The 18201-nt window shown below is 32.1% G+C and overlaps 1 protein-coding gene across 2 annotated transcripts in view; it reads left to right on the plus strand.

Moving 5' to 3' along the window:
- Nucleotides 1-18104, plus strand: part of LOC105144240 (uncharacterized) — a 144939-nt gene extending 126835 nt beyond the window's left edge. For both annotated transcript variants that reach the window (XM_087411574.1, XM_087411573.1), the window contains exons 6-10: nt 8574-8731; nt 9251-9385; nt 11462-11652; nt 14658-14879; nt 15880-18104. In XM_087411574.1, coding sequence (XP_087267700.1) covers nt 8574-8731; nt 9251-9385; nt 11462-11652; nt 14658-14879; nt 15880-15975 — 802 coding nt within the window. In that variant the 3' untranslated portion in view covers nt 15976-18104. The remainder of the gene's footprint in view (nt 1-8573; nt 8732-9250; nt 9386-11461; nt 11653-14657; nt 14880-15879) is intronic.
- Nucleotides 18105-18201: the final 97 nt, after the last annotated feature.

Raw genomic sequence — 18201 nt, forward strand, 5'->3', positions numbered from 1 at the left:
TCGTTATATCTGCAAATCTCCCATAATAGATTAATGCTTAGAAAATTTTACGATATTGTATGAAAAATATTTAATATTTTCATGTTGCTTATTTATGCACGTCAATTGTGAAAGAGACTATTGAATATTTTATATATTTTATGTATGTATTATAAATATATTAGGTGTTGGAATTAATTCGTAGCGTTTTACAAGTGATGGGAAGTACTTTCATTAATGTATTTTTTAATGCTCATGTGAAATAAATAACATTCTTTCATTAAAAACGCTACGAATTAATTCCAACACCTAATAGATACATAAATACAAATAGTAATCAAACAATAAAATACATTTGAAAACAATTTCTTCATATTTATTGCATTAAAATAAAAATATTTTTTTGAAAATAAAATATTTTCTATAGGTATATTAAAAAACTAATTATAAGAGTATTCAATCTTATGCATTAGATACAAGTGGAATTCTACAAAGATGTATTCATTTGTAAAATTTACATATGAATTCTACAAAGACGTATTATACGTACAAGCCTGTTATATTTATATATGCAAACTTTAAAGTCTTACATAAAAAACCTATTTGTCTTTGAGACAAATAGATTTTTATGTGAGGTTTTGTATTTTAAAATTTTATACGTTTAATTACAGTAGGTTTTATATGTAAATTTTACACGAATACAAATAGCAATCGAATATTAAGATTTTGAAAGCTTTCAAAGTTTGTCTTACACACATTTATCAATTTAATTAATTTAATTAATTTTCTTGCAGATTTGACATTTAATAATTCTATTATGTAATTATTACGTCGTACGCATCACGCGCATATAATCGGTAATTTAGTGAAAATTTCAACGTCAAAATCCGCGCTCGCTTCGGTCATCGCACGACAATGCAACAACAATTTCAATGATGATTTATTAATATCGGCGCGGAAAAGGGCGACAAACACGACCGCGAAAAGCTATAATTGGCAGCTGGCAATCGTGGAAAACGCGATCCACCTTCATTATTTTGACGTCTCGCGTAATTGGCGGCGCGTCAAACGCACAAAACGCTTTTCACTTCTTCGCGCTTAGACTGCAATTTAATCGAAACATCGTACCGAATTAATGGCACCCAGGCAAAAAGAGGAATAGAGGAGGAAGGGAGGGAAGGGTTGGAGGGGTCAATGCCGGTGCGCCATTGTTGGTCAGTGCGCATAATTTGGCTTTCATGAAAAATCCGAAATATTCTATCGCGATTTAAGCGAAATTAATTGCGGCATTAATATTCGCACGATGAAATGCGGTGGGCGGTGAAAGAAGAGGATGTAATGTAAAATCGATCGTGATAACATCGCTTCTGTACGTACAAAAACATATCGGAATTACACGTGTATGTGTTTCTCTTAAATCACCTCTTCATATCTCTACTAATTTATATTAATAATGTATTATTCACATATATCACTTCTTCGAGATCTTAATTTATTTTCTTCAATTTCGTTTCATCCTTTCACAATACTGATGTCTAAATCTTAATTACAAAGAGACATTTAGGTTTCCGACATGTGACGTGAATACTGTAAGAACGTATTCAATTATTTAAGGCACAAATTTCATTTCGTTGTTGTGAAGAGTTAAGTGATAATAAAAAGTGATCGACCGGAGGAAAATGCAAGGATGTAAAAATAATAAGGAATCAAAGTTATAAAATATTTGAAACGTAAAGACATAATTTTATAATAACGAGTTAACTTCAACTTGTGTTTCGAAATACAAAAATTTCAAGACGCAAAAAAAGAAATTTAAATTAAATATCAATCAATTTATTGCCGCACTTACTTTTAGAACGTTTTTATACTTACAATTAATAACTTCGTTTTCAACGTTCGTTCTTTTTTAATCAAATTTAAAATTCTCCGTCTCGAAATATATAGGTTGTTAATAAGTGTCGCGAGGTTCCTAATAATACGCAATGACGTTTAGAATGTACAAATTTAATCGACACAGTTCGCAAGTATGCTAATTGATCAAGTTTACATTTGCAATGTAATTATCAATTCAAATGTTTTTAATTAATAGAGACGAGATAGGTCACAAAAGGAGAAACAGAAAAGTGACGAGTGGGGAATCCGTAAGATGCGAATTACGAGAAAATTTTAAGAAAAAAAAAGAAGAGAAGCAAAGACGAAAAGGTGGAAGAAGAAAAGGTAGAAGAACGACGTCGGTGGCACCACGTGATTTGTGGAAAACAAATAATTGTCAGAGCTGCCAATCACAGTGCTCGTTGGCCGACGTCCGAGAGTTAGCCCGTGATGAAAATCCGCCGATTTATTGGCCGACCTTCTTTAGGCTCGTCTTCGAACGTCACCATGTGCCGTCGTTCGCCCTGTCGGAATTTTTCGTTTTTCGGATTTTTTCAACTGAGTTTAAATTTAGATTGGAGAGAATGTTCGTTCTTTTAAATGAAATTTAGCGGTAAACGTGGAAATTAAAATGGATCACCATGAGGGATGTTATTTCACGTATTCTGTCTTAATAAAATTATTAATTTTTCAAGCACATTTTGAAAGCACCGTCGAAAGCTAGCTGGGATATCGTTCAAATATAGTCGGTGAAATGCAATGGTTTACAAATAACGAACGAAATAATACTTGATGATTTTACAACGCTTTTGTCATCACGTCGTTATCATTTCGCTGCTATTACATTTATTTATCGCTTCGCCACGTATTTGTTGCAACGCAGCTGCCATTAGTCGCCGTCATCCGTAAAAGGTCGCACGCGCGTAAAAAAATGTCAGAATGAAGTGGAAGAGTGGAATAGCAGGCGGGAGAAGAGGAGGGTGGAGATTGGAGGGTTACGAATGGCCTCGTTATGGTATAGAATTATGACGTCGGTTATGAGAGACGCAATAATTGCGGGAAAACGCCGACCTGGCCACCGACAGAAATATTATTTATGACTACGAGGGGATGAGCGGAAATCGTGATACTTGCGATAGTAAAATATGGCTGGCTGGTTTTGTCCGCGCCGAGCGTACACTGTGACGATGTCTTGACGCATTCTGATAAAAAAATGCATGATTTATTGACATTAGATCGGGATAAAAAAGTGGAATAAGAAATAACACAGCTGGCAATGCTGCTGTTGCTTGCGACGTGTGATCAACTTGTTATATGTAGTTATGTACGTCACGATGGAATCGTTATTACATCAACGATCTCTTAGATTCGCAAATTGTCAGCATCCCGAGACCCTTTGTTTTTACAATCCACTCAATTTACATTAATTTACTACCGGACTTCAATCCGGTAATAATCGCTTTAACAATCGTTTACATTTTCAACACACGTATGGGTGTACACGTATAAATAAAGTATTTGTGACCGCGAGCGTGGCACGCGTCATCTAATTCAATTTACATGGTGTACATTATTTATATTTAATTTATATGGCCACAGCGCACAATCCGCTCGAGTAAGAGAAGGGGCTCGGCGCCTTTTGTAGTAATACGGTAAGCCTATTAGCTCGCTCGTCCGTCTGTACATCCGTGGCGCGTGTGACAGCTTGCCGCGCCGAATGAATTTTAATGAAATCCAGTGTGTTAGAGGGAGCGCGAGCCGGCCTCCGGCCACTACCCCCGGCTGAATTTATCCGACAAATTCTCCCTCCGCGTTGTCTAATCTGAATACATGCATATCCGAGAGCCGCCACCGTATAAAGTGGAGACGCGACGACGTGGACGACCGGCGTCGCCGTCGTTTTTCGGCGGACACGTCGTCCCCGGACCGAGATTGAGCGCGCTCGATTAAACAGTATGGAATCTAAAATAACATGGAATATTATATACGGAGAAATTGGATATTTCACGTACTATTCTGAAATTTTTGCGATTTTTTTAAATTCGCAGGATCTGCTCTACGATTCTCGAGTCGAGATAAATTAAATTATGCGGCGTTATTATTCTCTCTCCATCGTGATAAGAATGATTCGAGACGATAGAAATTACTCATGTATGTAAGAATGATCTAATATGTTCGATACTAACCTACTTACGTCTATTACGGCAATTAGAAGCCTCAAAATAGACGTAACGTATCGTAACGTTAATATAACTGGACTTTTACATACGCGACCTAGATATGTTGATAATCGATTAGACATTTATCCGATTTGGAAGACTGCAAGAAAATCATTTAAGGCTTCGAACATTTTTTACACGAAAAGAGGCAAATTAAAATTGAAATTAGCAATTAGGGTAAATGTCCCTATTAATGTGCCTTTAAGTCAATTTGTTTATTACTGAATTAATTATTAATTATTATTGTAGCTTTAATTTTATCTTGAAATCGATATTTTTTAACTATTTCTTTTTCTTACATTTCTTTTATCTGAAAAATGTTATTACTTTATAAAAAAAAATCATATTTTTGTCCCTATTAGTGTTTATTAATCCTCCAAGCGGCGGATTCCTTTAAGCTTAATCCCATTAATGTGCTCCCAATTTGTGTGCCTATCCGCATTTGATTCATTTTAAGATATAGTTACTGAAACAGGTAATAAATTTTAGCTAATTGTTTAAGTTAATATTACATAAATCATTATTTCAATTATACTTATTCCAATATACTCATAACGCAACCTTCTCAAACAATACAGGGCACATTAATAGGGATAAGCTTAAAATCTTGTGATACGTATTACTGGATTCACATAAATTCCTCATATCTTTCGAAAAATGTTTAAAATACTTTAATAAGTAAAAAATAAAATATTATTCTTGGTATCGTATACATTAATAATTTAATTTAACAAAAAATTTTTTTTTTCTTATTTATTCGTGCTAGTTTCCTTTATGGCTTATTGAAATACAAAAGTACATTAATAAGGACACAGTAATAGGGACAGTTACACTACCTTTGGTTTATAATTGTGTATCACGTGCAGAGCATAGTAAAACTATTTTTTCATTTCTAACTTCGTGCCAATTTCACATTTGATCGTCAAATGTTTCATTCAAATACGTTAATAATATCTAGAAATAATTTAGAGAAGTTTGTCTACAAAGATTTCGAGTAATCACTGGGAAGGAAACAGCTGACTTGGCTGATAATTGGATGGTACTTCGGGAAATGTTAAAAAATTGTTGAAACATATTAAGGAACAACATCGAACAATGTCGAAGATGATGCCTTGTAGTTTTTTCCCTACTTTTTCTCGATCATCCCTTTTCGCCTGACGCGACCCTCTGCTATTATTCGCGACTTCCAGGAAGAGGGCGAAACTCGTCTTAAAAGAACTTTTAACAACGGCAAGAAGACACGAATTCACGCGCACTTCTGTACCTCCTTTACTAGTTTAATCCTTAAATAACACCTTCGTTTTTCTTCGCGAGACCATGAAAATGGTCTGTTACGTTCATCGGCTGTTGTATCTTTAAAGAAAGGATGGAACAAATCCTATAAATTACATAATAAAGTCTATTTCGTTAAAATATAAAAGCTGTAGATAAATCAAAGTTACAAACATTTCGAGTCAAATGTATAAAATAATGCAGCATAAAGTCGATATTATAAAATATTGTAGTACACACACCATATATAAAAGCTCTACTTGATTTCTGGTGACATTTTTAATTTCTTGAGATCTTTATAGGAATATGAAACGTTAAAATTTTCTAACGAATATAGGAATCGGCAGTGCCCGACAGTAACGACGTGAGCATTGGCATATGTCAGTAACATGATATTTTTATTGTCAGGATTCAGACTTTGTTTCCATGGAAGGCGTTGAAATCGGCTACGAAACCGATACAACAATAGAACTAGATATCGATTACTTTTCTGTGCATTGTTGTGACATGATTGAATTGCTTTATGTATTGTACATAGTAGCATGTATATCTGAGATTTCAACAAATACGCTATGAAGGCATTTCCGATTCCTATTCATTATATACTTAATGTCGAGACACTGCTGATGTTACCTAATGCATTGTAAACATACAAGAAAATCAATAATAAAAATATCTTCCAAAGAAATGTGTATATATTTTATTTATTTATTTATTTATTTATTTACGATCTGCGGGCTTTCGTGTGAGCTTTCGTTCACATCGAATATGTTACGATTTTTTTTTAATATAAAACGACAGATCTCGTACTTTATGGATCGTGTTTTAATACAAGTATTTAAAAGACGAAATATTTCACAAGCACATTGTGTAATCGTGTGACATGCGAGATCGAGTGAGCGATGAGTCTCATATCGACAATTTTATATTTAGCGGTTAAATATATCTACATCAAGGCGTGATTGATGGTGATTTAAAACGAATACAAAATAAAGTATAATGCAAAGAAAATAAAAAAATAAACATAATCTGAGGATAAACTGACACAGTAAAGATTTTAATCCCCGCATACTCGCCGGAGATAAAGAAATTAAATCTCCCTAAATTTCTGCTCCATAAAAGTGTAATTTGTCCACAATTTGTTTTTTGAAAAAAGATAATGTGATACCATTCTTTTCTTTGGAGGGAGAAGGGGAATTTTTCATAATATGATTAAGAGAAATAATTCTATTTTTGGTCAAAATTAACGGATCTTGCTTAATAGTAAATATTAATATGCAAATTTTTTCCAGATTATTTTTTCAGTTTTATAAACTAAGATCTGATAAACGCAATTGCAAATTAAAGTTGAAATATTAATATCTTAAATTAGATTGATCATCAATTTTAATAGTGATGCTAATAAGTAACTTAAAATCCTGCAAATAATAATTTATTGCGAAAATCTCTGGCTGAGATATAATAATATTTTTCGCAATAAATTATTCACAATACAAGTTTTTAAAAACTTATTAGCATCATTATTAAAATTGACGATTAATCTAATTTAACATATTTCAGTTACAAATTACGATTGCGGTTTAAGTCCAACAAACCGAATCAGAACGGTTTAAAGCTAAAAAAATATTTATTTGCAAAAATTTACATATTAATATTACACTAAAAATCGTTGAAAATGATTAAAAAATAAGATTTCTCTTAATTGATTAATTTTTATCTCTCTAATTTCGAATTATAATTTTCAAAACAATATTTCGGGCGTAAATTCAATCAAAAGTGCGCGGGAATGTGTTCGCCTTATAAGTAGTAAAAAGAGGTGCAAACAGAGGCAATTTGAACTTGCATCTCCAGTATTTATGGCAAGCGGCAATTCTGACGTTGTAAAGTCATACGCGTATACTCTGCATCATTCCCGTAAAGTGAAATCCATCTCGTGTAAAATCCATCTACTATTGATATTCTCGATATTTTGCATGTCGTAATAAGAATATCATGTACCCTCGTTACCGTTCGCCAATTGCTGCTAATGGACTATGAGCGTACGACGGCTCTATTATTGTAATAGAATAATTATCATCGCACGTGTTCGTCAGAAGATTGTTCACGAGGGAACGATTCACAAAACCGGTTTTCCAAACTCCAAAAACGGTTTTCAGTTACGGTGTAATTATCGTGACATTTTCGCATTTTTATTATGCGAAATATCGATTCTTCTCCCGTCATAATACGATGTGCGATTTTATCTCGCAAAGTGATACCATCGAAAGAAAAATCTCGAGGTAATTCGATCTTAATTCGCAGGAACCGCATTACCGGATACATCCTGAATTATTCAAATCTAATTTATTTTACCGCGTGCTTCTACCTTCAAAGTTTTAAAGCAACAATCGCTTTAGCTTCCTTAAAGCTGACGCTTCCAATTTTAGCAGAATTCTTGATAACAAAGTTAATTAAAATATTGTAGAAAAATAATACACACATATATCATAATTCTTATTGATTAAATAATACAATAATTCTAAAGAGATAATATCATTATTTTAAAGTTGAATATATTACGTTTCTATTCGATTGTTTACAAAAGATTACAACTTGTTCGCACTTTTCCCATTTAAATGAAATATTTAAGGGGAGAAAAAGAAAGGAAAGCGCGAAACATTATAAGAGGAATTAAAGTTTTTTCTTCAAAATAAAATAACGAAATAAAAATGACATGCAACACCGTTGTGGCGTGTTACATACTGCGACAAAGGGAAGTCTTTTAAAGAAGTTCTCGTTACGGGATCTCGCGATTTTGTAAAATGCATTTAATGCTGTACATTTATTCCACCGTGTACCCAAATGTATTCAAGGAAATGCTCTCGTTTGCGGAACGACTTATACGGTTGTTCATTTACGAAGTTGTCGATGCAGACTCTTATTTAATTGTACAACATCAAAGAGAAGAATAATAATAGACGTATATATATATATATTAGAATGCAAAATATAAAGAGCAAGTAACAACAGGCTGAAAAGACAATCAATGTTGTAAAAACAGAGAACGAGAGGGAGAGGGAGAGGGAGAGGGAGAGGGAGAGAGAGAGAGAGAGAGAGAGAGAGAGAGAGGGGGGGGGAGACAAAATGTGCGCATATATGTGTGTATATGCAAGCGTGAATGGGAAATGTTTGCAGAAATCTTGACATAAAGTACATACTAATGTATTTTGCAAAACATCCTTCTGTTTGCAGTTATTATGCGTCGACCGCGTTTCCGCCGCGCTTAGCACCGCCGTTGAAACGGCCGCGTTTGATGCCACCGACACGAGCACAGCATCCGAAGCTACAGAAACAACAATCAACAGCAAACACCGGCACGATACCCGACTTGAATCAACTTAAAGTGTATAGTAAGTACTGCATTTGAGACAATACGTTTTCGTTATGTACTTCGACGTGTACTTAGCTTTGCGATGTGCTTCACCTTCTCTTCTTCTCTTCACTTTAAAGTCAAATATTTGGATCTAATACGGCGAATTTACCTCAACATGTCTATTAAAATCTTAATACAAGGGCTATTTGAATCTATCGCGGTTAAAGATGCTATTTCTTTAAATAACAATGTTTTTACTTAAAATTCATAATTATAATATAAAGATAATGATTACAAGAAACGTGCGTACCGGCTTCGCTTTGAGCCATTTTCAGCATATAATTGCAGCAGTGTAATTACAGATTAGAAGCAGTATCTCGACATATCCATATTTCCATTACAAAATCGTAATATATATGTGTAATTAAATTAATGTTATCATTATTATTATTATGCAATGATTATTCTCTAAGTTTATAAGTTAGCTCCTTGTAACACGGAGTCCCAAAGCCTTGTCGAGCAATGAAGGCTGGGTTTAATTGAAGGTATGTCGTAGGCAATCCAGATATACTGATCTGCGGCAACTGCAGGGAGATGTTCACGGAACTCGGGGAGCTGTTGGAACACAAGCGGAACTACTGCAAGCTGCGGTTCACATGTAAATGTCACACCTTCAACGGAGCCGCCCCAAGTATGTACTCGAAATAAACTTCGAGGCGCCTCCTTCCGGTACGTAAACGCGCTCCGAATCCCACCGGAAGATCCAGATTAATAATTGCCCATCGCCTATAATTTTAATCGGCGGTTATTCTCGTCGATCATAATTAACAGTTGGACAACTTTTTACGGTGTCATTGTGTTGTTTAATCAGAACTTATATTCCTATTTAAATTAAAACAGATTACTTACATTCATTAAATTTGATATTAATTGGTTGACGTAATTGATGACAAATTTATGCCTCTTTGCACGGCGAATTAAATTACGCAAACAAGATGAGCATCGCGTAAAATCCTTTACATATTCCATTAAAATGAACGTATTAAATGAGTGTGTTTTGTTGTGTTGCATTATTGTAAATCAAATAATTTTAGAGTTTCATTTCTATCAAAAGAAAAACAAACATGTTACGTACAAATTCCATTTTCCTTACGGCGGCTCGAAATATATTGTTGAATAAAAAAAAAAGGACAAAATGAGACAAAGTTAATAAAAGAAATTGTATTGACTCAAATTTAACTTAAACGAAAAATATTTTTGTGAACAACTTAGCCCTTTACCGGCAATATGAAATTTTCAATTATATAATCTGCAATCTGGACCACAGCAGATTTTTTTATTGTTCTGGTTTATATAAAAATCTGAAAAAATTCGTGTATACTTGTAAAATCTTTAATAACAAGTTTTATCACAATAGAAACTATTTTGTATTTTACTTATTTTTTACAAATTTAAATGTAAGTTTCAAAAAAAGTGACAAGATTAAACATTCATAATTTTTATGAATAAATGAAAAAAAAAATTTTTTTAGACTACAATACTTGAGTACATACTTCAGAAAAAAGATAGTATAATGATGTTGGCTTCAAAAGGTTGAATTATTTAAACATCTAGAAATAAAGATTTTTATGGGTAAGAAATCAAGTGAATTATTTAATATTAAATTCTTTTTATTTTAATCAAAATGAGTACAAAAATTCCAAAATAAAAATATTATTATGGTACAGCCTTACAATATATATATTAATATATATATATATATATATATATATATATATATATATATATAAGGTGTTGGAATTAATTCGTAGCGTTTTTAATGAAAGAATGTTATTTATTTCACATGAGCATTAAAAAATACATTAATGAAAGTACTTTTAAAACTTATAAATACTTTGTAAAACGCTACGAATTAATTCCAACACCTAATATATATATATATTAATATACAATGCTTCTCGATTTATCATATATAAGGTACAGAAGTTCTTATATCTACCATTTTGATGAAATGAATATTTTTTGAATGAATTTGTTTCTCTAATTTGATAGGTCTGTCTGAAGAAGTTTCTTCAATTTCGTGTATATCATGATTTGATATATCTCTACAAGTAATGATTTTGCAATTACATTAATGAAAAAATGATATAAAAGATTAATAAGTCTATTTTAAAAAAGTAAAATTTTTATGTACTTATTGAAATTAGCATAAAAATTTGTATAGCATAAAATTGGCATATAACAAGTTTTATATACTTATTAAAATTAGCCTTTAAAAATATAAAACACAAGAAAAAATTCAAATTTTTATTTGCAAAAAATCTTACGCGATCTGCAACATGGGTCTGATGAACTGAGGGCACAGATACAATTTCTTGTATTTGCAACAAAAGAATACATTTGGATACTTGTACATATACAATCTTAACATTATCAAATTTTTTCAGGTAGTAATATTGAATCCTACTATCTATTCATTTTCTTAAAATTCATAAAAAACGTATCTTAAAAGATTTCCTGCAATGCCGGTGGAGGATTAAATTGACAGCACTAATAAATGCATTATAGTCTCGCTTCAAAACTTGTATAAAAGTTTATTGAGCTATCTTAATCTAATATTTATTTATTGCACATGACATCATTTCAAGAAATCAGTTTCTATATTTTGTCTTATTTTGCCCTCGTTGTGGCTCACTGTGTGACATCACTACAGTATCTTTAGAATTTAGATTATTTATTAACGCGTCCCGTGCTTCCTCACGAATAGGAGACTCGACGACGGCGTTGCTCTGCGTCCTCTGCAAGTTATCCTTTCCAAGTGCTTGGGAATTGATGGTCCATGCCCAGGCAGCTCACATGATCAACATTTACGAGTTGGGTACAAGAGCGCCGAGTCCGTCACGGAGCCCTAGCCTTGACCAGCCGAAGGAGTCGTCGCCTTCCCCACAGGATTTCCAGGTTAATTCTCACTCCTCTTACTTCCTGTCTGAGATTTATTATTTACGTCGACATCATGCAGCAATATTTTACAAAATCGCGCAACCCGAACTGAAGAATTAATAGTTTCCGCCTCGGGAATGGCGAAGGGTGGAACGAACGACTGTAAAAGGGGAGCTTAGAATTCACCCTCGAGGCAAAGTAATTCAAAATAAAACATTTTACACTTTAATCACTGAATGTCTATTTTATTTTTTATTGTTTATAATTAGATTATTGCTTGCTAATTTCAATGGAATTAATAGTATAATACCTTAAAAATTAAAATTCAAAACCATTCGTTTTTATGCTAAACAATAAAGAAATTAACTAAGATGAAATTTTAACGAGCCAAAACAGATGACTGTTAATATTTTATTCACATATGATAACGAAAAACTCATGGAACGTTTCGAGCTTAATTGAATCCTTTTAACTGTATAAATTATAAAATAAAATCGATAGAAACAGTTTTATTAGTTTCTAAAAATTTAATTAGATCTGAAAATAATTTTGTTAAATTGTCAAAATAATTAGGTATACAAGACGTTCGAAGTTCAAACTGATTACATTGCTAAAATGTCAAAACTTTGTATAGTATTGCTTATCAAACTGGAGTTTTCTATAGTATTCTTTTAAAGATTTAATAAAATTATTTTAACTTAATTTTTAACCCTCAATACATCTCAAAAAAGTCCCTATCTACCCACATCTGGGTTTTTGTAACCTAGTGTTTTCTTTTGCTTGTGTCTCAAATTGTAGTGCATCGATTTTAACTAATTTTTTTTTAATCTATCATATGAAGACTGAAAAAAAAGAATTTTTTTAGTTAGAAAGTCTAAAATGTCGTAGCACAAAAGATATTTTCAATAAATGAAAAGGGATCGGAAAAAAACGTCTTAACTATGAAAATCGGGGAGGGGGAGGGGGGAGGGGTTATGCTAATCCTTTGTGGGTACTGAGGGTTAAATATTCCAGCAAAATCATTCTTTTCTTTTAGAAGAAAATATCGATACATAGCGTAGTAAAGAAAAATATCAGACTTACATTATGCAAGCAGTCAAAAAGTCACATCTGACAGTCAAAATACAATTCATAATTTTAAATTGTAAAATTAGCACAAACAACCATAATGCTTTCCTTAAAGTATCTCCATTACGCACGAAATGATGTCCAAGATTCCAAACTAATTCTTCGTTCAACAACGAGAAAGAGTAGAATCAGTATGAATAAAATGTGGTAAGAGTCGAAAGCAACGTAGATTCAATGGAATTCTTTAATTATTGTTATATTTCTTTAATAATATAATAACCGTAATATATTTTAATCGAGGAATATGTATATATATTGACTCACAAAGTTTCTATTTTCTCAGATCATGTTTAATGTATTTGTCATTAACGAATATTCGGAATTGTTTTATCGTCGCACATGTATTTCTCGAGTAATTAAAACGTGAGATTAACGGAAATATTTGACTGTCCCGTAGGTATACCTAATTATCCAGCCTGGCGCGATGGCCGATCACATTTAAATAAGTAATATTCTCTCACTTTCATTAATTAATTTGCGTTTCATTACCAACCGACGATTGAATTACTTGCTCTGTAATATTGATGTTATGTTATCAATAATCCTCGTTGGTGAGCCATAATCGAAAGTTTATTTTTTTTTCGCATGAGATATTTTATGCATATATATATATATATATATATATATATTTAACATATTTATTTATCGTGAAACAATTTAAATTCTCTCAAACAATTTAAATTTGATAGATTTAACCTTCGAAATTTTTTATATCGTAAAGAATAACTAGCTTTCAATGTGTCAAGAAATTATCTTTATTATTTTCTTAATTATATATATTCAATTTGTTCAACTAATATAGATTCTTATGCAATAAATAGGTCACCAGTATCGAAACTCAATCGTTCTAAAAAGACTAGTCTTGCCGTTTCGCAGTTCATTTCAACGTCGTCCTCTCTCTTTTTATATCTTTCCATTTCTGCAAAACGACACGTAGTCTTCCGTCACATTTATCGAAGCGTCACGAGGCGATCCAGGGAAGCAACAAAGAGGCATCGCGACGATACGCGTCGTCTGAGACACGAGATATATCCGACGGACGACGACGCAGACAGTCTTTCCGACGATGCTTGACGTGCACGATTTTCACGAAGAACTTGTATAGAACTGGAGTAAAGGGGGTATGTGCGCTTGCACTCGGCAAAAGCAACCCCAGTGACCGACGCGAAACACGTCGATTCCATCGAGGCTAACTCTGGGGTTGACGTATCGACAGAGAAACATATGACGAAGTAATATTTTTCCGCGCCCCCTCGGGTGATGGCATTTTCCCGCCACTCGCTCACCATCTCTCCCCTTAACAGTTTTCCCATCGACAGATAGCAAAACCGAAAATCGTACTTTTGATGTTAAATATCGCAGGAACTCGCTTGTAGGATTTAATACACTTTTGTTCAGAATAATAGAATAAAGGATTTTTCGTTTAATCAATTTTTTTTTTCTGTTTACGTACTAAAAACGCGGTAGCGTTGTTATTGAAAAATGTATTACATCAAAGAAAAATTTATCCGTCTGAAAAAGAATACAGAGAAAGTATTGTAACGTTTGTAACGGCATTCGGATGATTAATCGAAATCTAATCAAATATGTTTCTGTTGTACCAAGTCTTTCTTGTAAATGCTGCTATATTTGAAACATATATGGGATGCTAAATTTTAGAATTGATAAAGAAAAAAAAACGGAATTTTTTAAAATGATAAAATAACTAATGTTAAACGTAACACGTCGTTTATTAACAAATGAGTATACGTACAACATTGCTGCAATTTCCTATTATAATTATACACTGCAGCTTGTTGCGAGGATAAATGATTGCAATGCAGATACCTTCGTTAATCAGTTTCCCGTTTGCGATAATCTCGCGTAACAGTATTAATCTATGGAATCTATGACAGGAAATCAAGGCTACGGATTGCGAAGAGCGCGCAGAGGAGGAGGAACTTGATGGACATGAGTTAATACCGTCCCCCGACAGTGGCAAGTCAACGGACAACGAAGCGGCTCTGTCGCCGATCAAGATTCGATCTGACGTTAACGGGTTGGATCACGAAGACTGCGACGAATTGATCCACGTCGAGAACACTACGCAGGCATGCATCATGCATACTCTCAGCATTGTGAGTTTTCAGTTCTTCTCTTCTTCTTTACATGCGAGAAACAGCATTAAGAACAGTATGAAGAAATTATTTATAATGGCAAAAACACTTTTAATTAAAAGATTTATAATACTGTGGCAAAAAGTATTTGCCATATTATATAAATTATATAATTAATTATTATATTATTATATTACTATATAATTATATAAATTATAAATAATATTTTAAACAAACATAAAAATTTTTTAAGTATAAAGTTTAATTAGGAAAAATATTCCCTAATTAATATATCTTCGCAATCGCATCGTATTATTAATTGTCTAGTGTTATTTTTCTCTTTTCTATACGTTTTATGTATTCTATTGTAATACGAATAAAAATAAGAATAAGAAGTAAAAAACCCGCGGTTTAAGCAATAGGAAAGTATTAAAGAAACAGATATACGACTCTCTAACACGATGCACAGTCGGAAATGGCACGATGACAGAAACATCGACTTAGATCACGTGTCATGAGGACCGTGAAGAGCGTAAAGATCGTAATGGAACCAGCATGGCACTAATGACTGACGTCGCTTTCGCTACACAGCAGTTAAAAGCAGTCATCCATGATAGAGATTCGTACTTCTTGGGTGCATATTAACAGGAGCGTCGTAAATCGGTATTGTCGGCGCCAACGACGACTATGACAATGCCAACGACAGTGATGTCATCGCAGTTTCCTTTTTTTCCACATGCGCGATAAACCATATCGTTCTGATTTCCGCTAACGACCACGGATATTATAATCGTCGAAGCATTACATTTCTTAATATAATTTCTTAATAAATTTTAATTTCATAATTTAAAAGAACTTCATAATCTAGTAAAAGGCTACGATAATTTTAAATTATAATATTAAAAATATTAGAAGTATAGTACTATCTTACTATTATAGCGCTATAAATATCTCGCAATTTTCAAAAGAAATATTCTCTAGGCCATTATTTAAATCCTTTTGCATAATTCTGTTGTTATAGGATTCGTCCTTGGAACTAAATTCTGACACGAATTCGAGAACAACTTCTGGAACGGTGATGGCCTTGACCAATGGTTCATTATCGGCAAAGGAATAAATGAGGAAAAAGAAAAAAAAAAGGAAACAAAAGAGAATATTCATCGGAACGGTCTTCCCCGGCCAACCAACGAGACATATCGATCTCCTTTAAGGATAACGCACCCGTTTGTATATAGCTTAATTGCCTAACAAATTATATTCAGGATCGTTAGATCCCGTGGTCTATGCCGGCTGATCGAATATCGATCATTTTCCCAAAAAGAAACAAATATCAGTTTTATTCTGGACTCTTTATGCACTTGCAATTCCTCTTCAAACTTTAATTGAAGACTAACTCAAATGGGAGGAAAATCAAGTTGAGTTTAATTATTTACATTTGATATATCGTTTATTGGAACAATGTTAATTAAATTGTGGATTAAAAAAATTTTTATTTATTTGTTTCATATTTACTAAAAATTGTAGATTTTTTTATTTATTATAATTGCATTAACCTTTTATTTTTATTTTTAAAGCTTTACATCTGATATTCGAATTTTTAGTATTATTTTGAACTTATGAATTTTTAAATTTCAAGATTTCATATGTCTTATAAAAAATGTTTCATCTACTTTTATATGTATATATATATGTTACATCTCTTAAAAATTTGCAGCTTCCACATAAGAAGCTATAAAATATTATATTTATTCATCCAGAAAAAATATATATAAAGTTAAAATTTTAAATTTTCAAAGTTATAAATTTTTTGATTATTAAGTACTATTTTGTATTTAGCTTCTAGGTCTAAAATTTATCAACCATGAGATTTCAAATTCACATGATGCAATTGTAAATCACAGATAATTTTATATTTAGAAGATTGTATACAATATAAGTTTATTATCATTCAACTATATAAAATCAAGTGCTTTTGTCATCTTGGTGGCAAAATATTGAACATAAGACTATTTGTGAACAACGTATTAGCTAAAAAGAATCATTAATGGATTCAATATTTCTAGAAATTCCTAAAAATTATTTACTTATTAATTAGTTTCCAGTGAAGATTACTTTTTATTCAATAAATATTATAACATCAATGATAATACCGGATATAAATAATCTTTAAATATTGGCAAAGATGTTTGTTAAGAAAACAAAGAAACTTGTATCTTCCTTTCTTAGCGTTCGCACATACGTGTAGATTAAAAATATAGATTGCCAATTTAATTATTTATGAAACAACATATCTTCCCCAATAAACAATATGATGTCAATGGCGAACTAATAATTCAATTACGATACGAATTTAAACTTCAATCATTATCAAAACGGCAAGTCCATTTCTCTGCTGTTATCTGCTCCGTTCTGATTCACATTCATTTTAAGATTTTTAATCAATCATACTACACACGATTTACATAATTGTTATCTATTTTAAGAAGGAAACGTAGCATAGAGAAAGCGAGAAGAAAGGAGGCTCTGTTTAGCGGCTGTTACACAAATTCTATGTTATTACAATTCTGTATTACTTTACTTATAAATGTATAAATCTGTAAATCTATATAACAAGTAATTTTTAATCATTTAAATAATTATTTTAATGCAACAATTTAAGTATTAATAAAATAATAAATTTGTAAATTTACAAATTATATTTAGAAATCTATAGATCTATGAATTTTTAGCATTTCATTATAAATTACTTTTTATTTCAAATTTTATTTAATATTTATATAATTCTTGGTCTAAAGAAACATGAGTACGAATCAAAACAGTGACATATATCGAATATATATGAATGTGGGATAAATTATGATTTCTCTTCCCCAGGAGAGTGTAACATATTTTATTTTCAATTAATTTATTATTTTTTATGTATTACTATTGTAATTTGCCATTGACAGCTCCCGTAATTCATGCATATCAAAGATCTAATATCCTGGGTACCATTTTTTAAATACAGCCTGCACAATTCGTAAATGCAACGCAATCGTCGAAAAAATAAAGATATCATCGACAGCCGGAAAAAATCGGTCGAGCTTTTACGAGGCGCTTCTCTTCCTGCGTTTTTTTCTTTTGTAAAACAAAATATTTATTACACGATTAGATGGTAGCGATGAGAGTTATTTGTTTATAGCCCCATATATAAACAATGTTTTATGGATCATTAATGTCTAAATAAAATATATTACGTCTTTTAAATCGTCTTCGAATCTTTTCCTTCTTCCACTGCTTTTATATATCTACACAATACAACAAATTTGCTCCTTTATTCCGTAATCTTTATTTAATGTTTACT

This window comes from Acromyrmex echinatior, chromosome 11, assembly GCF_024713525.1.
Source record: "Acromyrmex echinatior isolate Ae372 chromosome 11, ASM2471352v2, whole genome shotgun sequence".
Lineage (NCBI taxonomy): Eukaryota > Metazoa > Arthropoda > Insecta > Hymenoptera > Formicidae > Acromyrmex > Acromyrmex echinatior.